The sequence below is a fragment of the Podarcis bocagei genome (genome assembly GCF_964188305.1).
Source record: "Podarcis bocagei genome assembly, chromosome: 13".
Lineage (NCBI taxonomy): Eukaryota > Metazoa > Chordata > Lepidosauria > Squamata > Lacertidae > Podarcis > Podarcis bocagei.
Window position 1 is genome coordinate 56,532,428 of NC_138138.1, and position 11,224 is coordinate 56,543,651.

Genomic DNA, 11,224 nt, shown 5'->3' on the forward strand with positions numbered 1-11,224 from the left:
GCACACGGAAACGCCATTTACCTTCCCGCCAGAGCGGTACCTATTTATCTACTTGCACTTGATGTGCTTTCGAACTGCTAGGTTGGCAGGAGCAGGGACTGAGCAACAGGAGTTCACCACTGTGAAGTAATAGCTCCAAGGGAAACGCATGAGGGAATCAGAAGTGCCAGGCTGCCCAAAGGGGGCCCTGCATCCTGTTTTCACAGGGGCCAACCAGATGCCCATCATGGGAAGCCTGCAAGCAGGATTTGAACACAAGAGCTGCTCTCCCCATTCCTGCTGTTACCAGCTACTGGCATTCAGAAACATCTCTGCCTCCAGCTGTGGGAGCAAGGCTCAGCCATCTGGGCTACAAGCCATTGTTAGCCTCTTCCTCCGTGAATTTGTCCAGTCCTCTGCCCTGTGTGAGGTGTGACAGATGTAAAGGTGCAAAGCCCTCGATGGAAGCCCCAAACTCCAACCTCTGGAGGGGGCAAAAGCTGCTCTTTGGGCAACGGGAGACGGGGCAACGAGAAGCCCCACCACCTCGCAAACAGCAGCTGCTGGCGACGTCTGCTTTCCAGAGGAAAGAGCAGATTAAGTTTCCACCCACGCGGGCGCAGAGCGGCCAAGGGGAAACCGCAAAGCTCTGCCACATCACTTGAGTTGCGAGGGCGGCCAACTCCCCCTGGGAGAGGAGCTGGGGGTGGGGAGGAAGGCGGAATATAGGGCGCAGGCAAAGGGGGAGAGAGCACCCTCCAGACGGGGTTTGGAGCCAGGACCCCAGGCCAGGCCTGTGGAAGACGTCTCCTCCTGGCTGCAAAAACCTCTTGGCCCGTCTCCAAGCCTTGCAGAGGAAGCAGGCCGCCTGGCTCCCAGCCGGCCTGCTCTGCGCCTTGCAAGTTGCAAGCGCTTCTGGGTTGCCGCTGCGAAATGAGGGGAAGGGGCGTAGCTCAGTGGGTAGAGCAGGTGGAGAGAGACTCTCTGCCTAAAAGGAACATCGCAGAGAGCTGCTGCTGCCAGCTGGTGTGGACAATACTGAGATGAATAGACCAATGGTCTGACTACAAAGCACCTTCTAAAGCAGCTGCTCCTCCCATGGGGGAAGCATGAGGCAAGAATTTAGAGATTTTGGAGTTGGAAGAGACCCAAGGGTTTCCTGCAGTGCAAGAGTCACAGCGCCAGAACCCCTGACAAGTGGCCATTCGGCCTCTGCTTCAAAGCCACCAGGAAAGGCGAGTCCGCCATCTTTCCACTGTCAAATGGCTTCTAAAGTTCTTCCTGAGGTTTAGTCGGAATCTCCCTTCCTGCAGTGTGAAGCCGTGGCTTCGGGTCCTGCGCTCTAGAGCAGCCGAAAACAAGCCTGCTCCATCTTCCACGGGACAGCCCTTCAGATATTTGAAGGTGGCTCTCATATCTCCTCCTCTTTTCCAGGCTAAACACACCCAGTTCCCTCAACTGTTCCTCACAAGGCTTGGTTTCCAGGCCCTGATCATCCTGGCGCCTTCCTCTGCACACTTTCCGGCTTGTCCATCTCCTCCTTAAACTGGGGTGCCCAGAACTGGATACAGGACTCCGAGAATAGTCTGACGGTGGCAGAATAGAGTGGTACTGCAACTTCTCTTCATCGGCCACTTCTGTTGGTGCCGCCTAGAATAGCATTAGCTTTTTTTGCTGCTGCATCACAAAGCATGGATACCCACCCAGCGACCACCGTTGCCTCCCTGATCTCCCACTTTTTTCTCCAAAGATCTCAAGGTCCTTCTCCCTCTCCTCATTTAGTCTCCACAACGACCCTGCGAGGTAGGTGAGGCTGATAGGCAGTGTGATGGGCCTTCACGGTCACACCCAATGAGCTTTGTGGAGAAGTTGGGGCGGGGGCTGAACCCTGACCTCTCTCCCAGGCCAATACTCTGACCACAGCTCTAGCCCCACACTATTCCAGTTCCAGGACAGCTCAGTCGGTAAAGCACAAGACTCCTAATCTCAGGGTTGCCGGTTCGAGCCCCACGTTGGGCATTGCAGGGGGTTGGACTAGATGACCCTCGTGGTCCCTTCCAACGGTACTTTAATTCTACCTGTTCTAATCTACTGGGACCACACGCACCACCTTGATGAGGGAACCCAGGCGTCCTGGCTCCTCCTCTTCCTCCCCGCCCCGTTCCATTGCCGCTTCCAGCTGTCCACCATCATCACTTGCCTTCCAATTTAGGTCTTCTCAGGTGGTGCCTATTTGCAAAGTGGGTCGTGGTCGCCGCCTTGTGTCCGCAAGCGGGACTGCGGGGGGAAAGGGAGGTTTCGTTGCAGAGAAAGCGCCTGGCCTTCCCCTCTCGCCGCCCCCCCCCCCCGCGCCTGTCCCCGAGCGACCCCCGAGCCAGGCCTGGGAGGAGCAGGTGGCCACGTCCGTCTGCAAGGTCGGGCCGTCCCTTCCTTGCGCCGGGACCCGAAGTCCTCCGTGGGAGATGTGCCTAAAAATAGCCAGGAGGAGATGGGCAGGAGAGACGCGGTGGGGCAGGCCAGGCTGATATCCCCGCGGCCCCACAGCAAGGGAGCCCTGCAGTCGCTGGATCGGATCGTCCAGCATCCAGTTCTCACGGTGACCGCTAGAAAGAAGTCTAGCGAGGGTAGAGATAATAATAATAATAATAATAATAATAATAATAATAATAATAATAATAATAATAATATTTCCAGGAAAATTTTACAATACAATAATTCATCAAACATGAAAAGCTTCCCTGAACAGGGCTGCCTTCAGATGTCTTCTAGTTGTTCATTTCTTTGACATCTGGTGGGAGGGCGCCACCACCGAGAAGGCCCTCTGCCTGGTTCCACATAGAGACCTCACCTCCTCGTGGGACTGGCCCCACGATGCCCTTTCAAATGCCCGTCTAAGCCAGGGCCCGTCACCTTGGCACTTCAGGGCAGCTCACAAGCTCTGGAAGCGCCTGGTCGGCCGCTATGAGAACCGGAGGATTCCCTAGATGACCCGGACTGCCATTTTATGGGCCTGACCCAGCTGCTGCTGGGGCTCTTCTTGCGCGTTTCCTTGGCTCGTACTATCCATGGCGGTTCCTCGGTTGCCCGAGGGTGGCAAAGGCATCTGAGAAAGGCGTAGCCGTGGGGTTCCCAGCGGAGGCACGAGGACGTGGGCCGGCTTGTTGACTCTGGGATAGACCCCGCAGTAGCACCCAAAGCTCTCGCACTGAACCCCACGAACAGAGGTGGGGAGAGCTTTCCCAAGACCCGGAGGCGCCTCCACCCTGAGCGCGCAGTCTCTGCCTGGCGAGTGGGGCAGCGCCTCGCCCTCCGCCTCTTTCTCTCGGTCTGCACCGAAGACGCAGCTCCGGAGGAGGATGTGGGGAGGTCCTCGCCACCCATGGCTTCTGCCCTCTTCTTGCCCCATCGAGGCTGCGGAGGCTCCCACTTATCACCCTTCCCGCGCATCCCAGGGACCCACGGAGCTCTCTGGGGCCTCCACGCTGCAGCCCTAACCCGGCCCCACTTCCGACCACCTTGCTTGTGGCTCGGATATCCCTCCTTTCCCCCCAAGCTCCAGGTGGCGACGTGCCTGGTTCTCCTCGACCCCCATTCAGTCCCCACAACAGCCCTGCGAGGCAGGTACGGGGGGCTGAGAGAAGGCAGGGACCGCCCCCCCAAGGTCACACCCAGGGAGAGATGCGCGCCTTGAGCTCCTTGCGCGCAGGCCAGGCTGGCTCGGGGCTCTGTTGTTCCTGCTGGGGATATTGGTAATTTCGGAAAAAGTTCCCCCTTCCGTTGGCCTTGCAGAAGTTTCAAACCCAGGTCAGAATGAGAGAGTCGGAAGGGAGCAAGGGGTCATTTAGTCCAACCCTGCAATGCAGGGAAGCTTCACCAAATATGGGGCAGGAACCCACAAACCACAGTCTATTATTATCCGTTAACCTCGCCCCAAACAGCTGCCCTGCCCTCCGCCACTTTGGGACACCCCCCCCCCGCCGTTTGCTCCGTGCCTTTTCTTCCTCCGTGGGTTGGCGGAGGACAAACCCAGAGGGCGAGAGGGGCGCCCAGCGACTTGGGGCAGCAGGGCGCACGGTTGGCGGAGACGGCACCTGCCGCCTTGCGCCTCGCCTGCGCGGATGCGGGCCGGGGCGGGGCTTGGACCCGGGCCTGGGGCGGCGGGAGGCCGTCCGGGCGGGCCGGAGATAAAAGCAGCGCCTTGGCCGCGCGCCCTCCTGCGGATCCCGGCAAGGGCGCCCGCGCCAGCCCACGACGCCCAGCAACCCGGCCGCGTCGCCGGCTCCCGCGCTCCTCCGGCAGCCAGACGCGGCGGGGCCCGCGCCCGCAGGCCAGCTCCCGGTTGCAGATTTACCCCGGTGGAAGAGGGAGGCTTGGAAGAAGAGGCCCCCCCCCCGGTGATTTTAGCAGGTATTTTTATGTAGGACATCGCTGCGCTCTAGAAGACGGAGGGGACGCCTGCAAATGCATCTCTGCAGATTTTAAGCCCCCCTCCGCAGTCATTCTGTGGGCTCCCCCTCCCCAGCCCCCCCCCACTCCACTGGGGCAGATGGCGGAGCGGAGGCAGGCTCTCCATGGCAACCGCTAAAGCAGCCGCATCCTCGCCGCCCCCCTCCCCAGCCAAAGGCAGCAGCTCCGCCTTTGCAATCTGCGCTCTCCCTCTCCTCTTGCTCCCCGCGCCCAGCATCGCCGAGGGTGGCGGGGATCTAGAGTGACAGGCCGGGAGGCGTGGGGCTGGGTGCTCAGCTGAGAGAACCCCTTCTGCAGTGTCTCCTTCCGTGGCCAGAGAAGCCGGAGCTCCAGGCTGGGGCTGACTCCCCACTCCTGCCCCCTATAGCCGCTGCGAAGGGACAAGGTCAGCAGGGGCACCCATGGGCAGGGGGCCCCAGATGCCCCTTGCCCCCGGCAAGGGAGGAGGCCTGCTCCTGCGCTGGAGCGAAGTGCCCCCCAGCATGACGGAGAGCTTCATCCTGAGCGGCTACCGCTGCCCGGGCTACACCTTTGCCCAGTGCCTGGTCTCGGCCTTCCGGCCCACCAACGAGACGGGCAACTTCTGGACGCACTTCCTGGCCGTCTTTGTCTTCGCCTTCCACTTCCTGGAGCAGTTCTGGGGCGAGGGCCCCACGGTGCCCCAAGGCCCTCTGGACCCCTTCTACTACCCGCTCTGGAGCTACTTCCTGGGGGTCTGTGGCCTGCTGGTGGCGAGCAGCATGGCGCACCTCTTCAACTCCATGTCGCTGGTCATCCGGGAGATCTGCTTCTACATTGACTACGGGACCATCAGCGCCTACACCGTGGGCTCCTCCTTGGCCTACTTTTACTACATCCACCCCAGGGGAGGCGGATCTCCACCACCACCGCTACCAGGCACTGGCAACGTCTCCTCTCTGAGCGCCTGGCCCAGCTGGGAGGGTGCGGGCTGGCTCTCTGTCTTGGCGGGCCAGGTGGGCACGTGGTTTGAGGCCCTCTACGTGCCCAGCGCTTGCCTGATCGCTCTCTTCTGCACCCTGGCCTGCTGCAGCTCCCGCCACCAGTGGCCGCGCTACCGCTACCTCATCCGCACGCTGGTCTTCCTGCTGCCCTTTGGGGTGGTCTCCATCCCCGTCTTCCGCAAGCTGTGGTGGGGCGGGGGCGGTGCTGCCGGCGGGCACGGCACGGGCCGCTTCTTCCTGCGCCACTGCTTCTGGCTCCTGGCCTCCGGGATCTTCAACGTCAGCAAGATCCCCGAGCGCTTCAGCCCGGGGAAGTTCGACATCTGGGGCCACAGCCACCAGTGGTTCCACTGCTGCACCTTCATGAGCATCCTGGACGAGCTGCACATGATCCGGGGGGAGATCCGTGAGCTGGGCGCCGGGCTGCCCCTGCTGCCCAGGGCGCCCACTTTCCTCTCCACCTTTGGCGTGATGCTGCTGCTGCTGACACTGCTCGCCAGCATCGTGGGCTGGTTCGGGCTCAGGGCTTACGCCAGCCACCAGTGGAGCAAGGCCAGGAAAGGGGACTGAGGCGCACCGGCTCATTTGCATGGCTTCTGGGCGAGGCGCAAGGGGTGCCACGCACTGCTGCTGAAAACTGGAAAACACTTGCTGTGTCTAGCACTCACACTGGATTTAACTCTGGGGTGGGGAGAGGGAACGGAGAAACTTGAAATAAAAGGAAGATGTGACTTGAACCAAATTAGGTGTCCCTTGCAGATAACTCCATGCGCTTTCTTGGACCTGGCAAACAGGATCTTGGGGGAGCTGGGCAGGTGCAACTTGAAAGGCCAGAGATTGTGGGCTGCCGGGTTTATTTTTCCTACAGGCAAATTCAAAGTCCTGCAGGGGTAGTTTTCCATTCTTCTACCTGCTGGGAGAGGTGTCAGGCAGCAATCCTGTGTCAGTCCGGGGTGGGAGGTGCTGTCTGGGAAGCAGCTGGGGTGGTAAACTTGGGGGTCTGGATCCTTAGGGTGGCTAGGGAAGGAGCAGCGGCAGCCTCCTGGCCAGGTATGAAGGCTGACAACTCTTGGTTCTGCTTTCGGTCCTCCCTGGCCCAACTCCTGCCGGGAGCCAGAATGGCAGGGGTCCCAAGTTCTCAGCCTACCTGCTTATGGAAGTCTGGAGTCTAAGGTCTTGAACTCGCTCCCCCAAGAGGAAGTGATGGCCTCCAAGTTGGATGGCTTTAAAGGAGGATTAGAGAACAGGGAAGAGAGGGCGACTAGCTATGAGGACTATGTTTCGCTTCCACAGTCAGAGGCAGCAAGGCTTCCAAAGAGGAGGTGCTGGAAACCGCAGGAGGGGAGAGTGGCTCTTGCTGGTTTCCCATTGGGGCATCTGGGGGGGGGGGCCCTGTGAGAGCAGGATACTGCACCACGTGGGCCCTTCACCTGATCCAGCAGGCTCTTCTTATGGAGGTGGCCTGGCTGGCAACAACTCGCTTGGGTGCTTAGAGGGCTATCGGGTGCATCTAATTTTTGTACTTTACCCCAGTCTCTGCACTCTTGCAAGACAAGTAACAACAGCAGCAGCAGCAGCGGCTGCATAAATGATTTCAGAAGCCTCTCCTGACCTAGGGGCCTTGCCCCACCTGCCCCAGCCTCTCCAGAGCAGGGTATCTCTCTGATTCTGGCACCTGCCCGAGTCCCAGGCTCAGAGCAACTCCAGAAAAGGTTCTACTCATCCCTAAATATATTCCATCTGCACGTGAAGCTGTGTTGAGTTTAAGGGCGCAAAAATAGTTTTGCTTTGTTTGTTTTTTAATGTGTGCGGACGTGGGGAAGCAGCAGCAGCAAAAATAGCCCCAGTGGAAACTTCAGCTGCTGCCTCCAAAGGCCGGCTCCCAGGGTGGTGTGGTGGGGGGGGGGTCACTCTGCAGGATGGAAAAGTTGGGGGGTGAGCTCTGCCTCTCCCTGTTCTTTTGGGCAGAAAAGGCGCTTTCCTTCTTTCTTTCTTTCTCTACCTCCCCCCACAACATCTCCCCAACAAGTGCTGGGATAAATTAAGGTCACTGCAATGCTGGACTTCAGCTGCTGGTAGCAGGGAGAGAAAGCAGGCAGGGCAAAGGGCAGCAACAGGGCCTGCAGTTTCTGTATTAAACTGGGCGGGGGGCAGGGGGCAGCAGAAGCATTGTACCACCCCGCTGTGTCCCACAGCACCCAGTTTATCCAACTAGTTTATCTCCCCATCCCATCCGTCTCTGGTTTGGGTGGCTAAATTTCCGAAAGTGGGTTTTCTTTGCTGGTGGGGCTTGTCTGAGAAATGAGCAGAGAGGGAGGGAGGGAGGAGGTGGCCTCCTGGTCTCTCAAAGCCCTATGCTTCATGCTCGGATCCTTCCTCAGGAGCCTCCTCCTCAACCACCACCCCCCAGCTGCCCCAAGGGGAACTGGTTTCCTGGCAAGGGATTATTTGCATCTCAGAGTCCAAACAGTAGCCTGCCGGGAGCCCTGACTGCAGGCGAGGCAGCAGGGCTCACCCTCTGCCCACAGCCAGCATTGCAAATCCTCCACACGGGGCTTGTCACCCCAAAACACTTTGCAAGTGTGAAAAGGTCCAGCTCTCACCTAGAGAACCAGACCTTGCTGTTAGCAGACAGGGTCCAGGGCTCTGATAACACTACACTGAGCAAAACAGAGCGAAAACAGTATGTAATTTGAGATCATATGAAGAGTACTCCCCCGTCCCCCCCCCAGAAAACCTTGCGCAGAGTCCCTTTCTTCCCCCACCATATAGCCATGGTGGTCTCTACTAGGCGTTTGCTCCTTCTTGGCTCAGTTCAGGAGCCAGTGGAACTCACTCCCACAAGAGGCAGTCACATGCACGGCTTTAAAAGAGGATTAGACAAAAGGAGGAGGAGAAGGCAGTCCATGGCCACAAGCCATGATGGCTGCGCTCCAAGATCAGAGGCAGCCATGCTTCTGAATGCCGGGAGGGGGGGGGCTCTGGTGCTCAGCTCCAGCTTGCATCTGATTGGCCCTTGTGAGGACAGGAGGCGGGACTAGCCAGGCTCTCTTTGGACCCAGCAGGCTCTTAGGTGTTCTTATGGCAGCCAGCCAGCCAGGGCGGGGTACAAATAAATAATAATAATAATAATAATAATAATAATAATAATAATAATAATAATAATAATAATTCTCCCCTGCCTTCATGAGCTGAACTGCGTTCCCCTCTGGGGGACTCCAAGGCAGCGGCAAAACACTGCCTGGCCACACACTGCCCAGCTGGCCTTGACTTCTGCTGCAAGCCTCCTGGTGGCTCCTCCAGAGTAGTCCTGGGGCAAGCTGGCTGAGCAGCGCCATTTGCATGAGGAGAAGAAGGAAGGGAAAGTGACTGTGGGGCAAGCTTTGCTTGAGAGGTAGGGGAGAAGAGGACAGGAAAGAGGCGGTGAAGTCAAGAGTTGCACCTGCGTGAATCTAGAGCAAATGCAGTCGCTGCCTTGCACCTTGGGATTGGGAAAGGCAGAGCCTGAAGAATGAGGAAGCAGAGGCGCCCCTGGCTGGGTTGGGTACAAGGCAGCTTTCGCTGTCCCTCTGCCATCACTCTCCCTCCCCAATCCCAGCTCAGGCCTCTGGTAGAACGAAGGCAGCCAAGACAGGCCATGAGCCAAACCTGCCAAGGCTGTTCTGAGGCTCTCGCCCCTCACATCTCCACCAGGCCTTCCAGGTTGCCCCTCATAGAATCACAGAGCTGGAATCATCTATTCCAACCCCCTGCGATGCAGGAATTCACCTTTTCCCAGATGCTGGGGAGATAAGAAGACTTGGGAAGGCAGCAGCTGGCAGCCATTTCTTGCCCAGGCCAGGATTGCTCCCTGGAGTTGGGGTAGCTCAGTCATTAGAGCGTGAGACTCTTAATCTCAGGGTTGTGGGTTCAAGCCCCACACTGGGCAAAAGGTTCCTGCATTGCAGGGGGTTGGGCTAGATGACCGTTAGGGTCCCTTCCAGCTCTATGGTACTATGAGAGCGGAGTTTCTGTGAGGCCACCAGAGCAGACAGGGGCGAGCTAAGTGGCTGATGCATGGAAAATTGGCCCAGGACAGCTGAGACCAGCATTCAAGCCCTTTGCCGGAAGCTCCTGAAGTGGATCGGGGAAAGAGAGTGAGAGAGGAACACTCCCCACATCCCACCAAGTCTCCACTGTGAGGCTGCTCTGAATCACAGCATGTGGGAAGCTGGCAGGAGCTCCGGGGGGGGGGGGGGTTAAATATAGAACAGGGACCTGGTGGGGCGAAGGACAAAAGGAGGAAATCCCTGGCCAGGGTGCATCAAGGTGAAAGTGGAATCACAGAGGGGCCTCTGGGACACAAGGCTGCCTGATGCAGTTCAGGGCCAGGCAGGGCTCAGCGAAGCACCGTTTCCGAAACCCACTCCAAATCTATCGGACAGGGGAAGCTGTTTCCCTCCCTTTTGTTGGAGCCGCTGCACAAGTGTTCTGTCCTGGGGCCAAGCGGTTTTGAGCCCCAGCAAGGCCTGAAATTTACAGCAGAGCAGTTAAGAATTTGCAGCGCATGCTTGTGGCGTTGGGTTCTGGTGATTTCTCTACCTCCACCAGCACCAAACCCCCAATTTAGCTGCAGGGGACAAATACACGTCGCCTTTCCCAGGCTCTGGGTTCATGTCTGAATGCAGATGCAGTATTAGAAGCTGACGCATAATGAGTCAGACCACTGGGTCCGTCTGCAGCTCAGTATCCTCTGCACTGGTCAGCAGTGACTCTCCGGGGTCTCAGACGGGCACCTCTCTCAGTCCTGCCTGGAAACGCTGCCAGAGGTTCAGTTGGGGACGTTCTGTGTGCAAAGCAGGTATTCTGCCCGAGTAACAGCGCCTCCCAAACTCAATCTAGCCACCTTTCCTGGGACTGAGGGTCCACTTTGGCAGGACAATGCAAATCCTGGTCTGCACACTTATCAGGCTGCTGCCCCGGTTAGTTAGAGAGAAAGAGGGTTAACCTTGGGAGTCTTGTGGCCTCTCGGATGTCCTAGCCCCTGCTTCCCCAAGCTAAACCTCTGAAGTCTCTTTCAGAAATCGAAACGTTTTCCCACTTAGGGAACATCAGACCCCAATCTAGGCCAGGAGGCTCTGGAAACAGCAGTGTGTGACTGAAATACAGCCACTGGGACTGATCAATAGCTTCCCTTGCCCGGCTGCACCACATCTCTCTCCTGAAAAGCAGCACAAAGGAGGCAGAGGGGCTGCCTAGCAGGGGAATGTGCACTGCAGACAGTGGACAACGGGACCCCTGGGACTCCCACTCTTGGCCCCCTACATCCAGCAGCCTCAAAGGGCCCTTCTCAGAGAGGAGAAGGCCCCACGACGGCTTCTGTGACAGCAGCTTCATCCCAGGCACCTCTGCACCCTCCCCTCCCCCAGTGCACGCTGGGAACTTTGACCTGGAAAGATTGGTCGCTCTCCATCAATGCCTGCGTCTGCGTGTGTCCCTGGCCACCGGTCTGCCAGCAGACTTTGTCCAGAGAGCAGAGGGCAGTTCTGCGGGGGAAGGGGGGGGGTTTGAGGTGACCTTTGTTCCCTGGGTGAGAGACGTGGCGCAACAGCCCCTGTAGGTCGATAGAGCACGTGAAACTGTGCCCCCATTGCCTGGCGATGCCCTGAAGCCACCGAGTGGCTGCTCTGCAATCTCTCTCCGCTCCTGGTGAAGTTTTGCTCAGTTATCTTTGTTCTTATTCGACTGAGGAACTGATGCTGGAGAATCTGGGGCAGGGATGATGCGGGAAGCCATCAGCCAGAATGCCTGAGGCCAGTTGTGAAACCCACTCCCAG

General features: G+C 58.3%; 1 protein-coding gene and 1 long non-coding RNA gene across 2 annotated transcripts in view; one reads left to right on the top strand and one right to left on the bottom strand.

Annotated features, from left to right (window-relative positions):
- Window positions 1-11,224, bottom strand: part of LOC308572294 — a 79,904-nt gene that overhangs the window by 25,928 nt on the left and 42,752 nt on the right. The gene's annotated exons all lie outside the window — the stretch shown is intronic.
- Window positions 4,246-6,150, top strand: LOC308572133 (membrane progestin receptor epsilon-like). The gene has a single exon (XM_081168047.1). The coding sequence runs from the start codon at window positions 4,848-4,850 to the stop codon at window positions 5,976-5,978; it is 1,131 nt and encodes a 376-aa protein (XP_081024173.1). The 5' UTR covers window positions 4,246-4,847; the 3' UTR covers window positions 5,979-6,150.

Coding starts and splice junctions, on each gene's coding strand:
- LOC308572133 (XM_081168047.1), top strand. CDS start 4,848: ATGGGCAGGGGGCCCCAGATGCCCCTTGCCCCCGGCAAGGGAGGAGGC.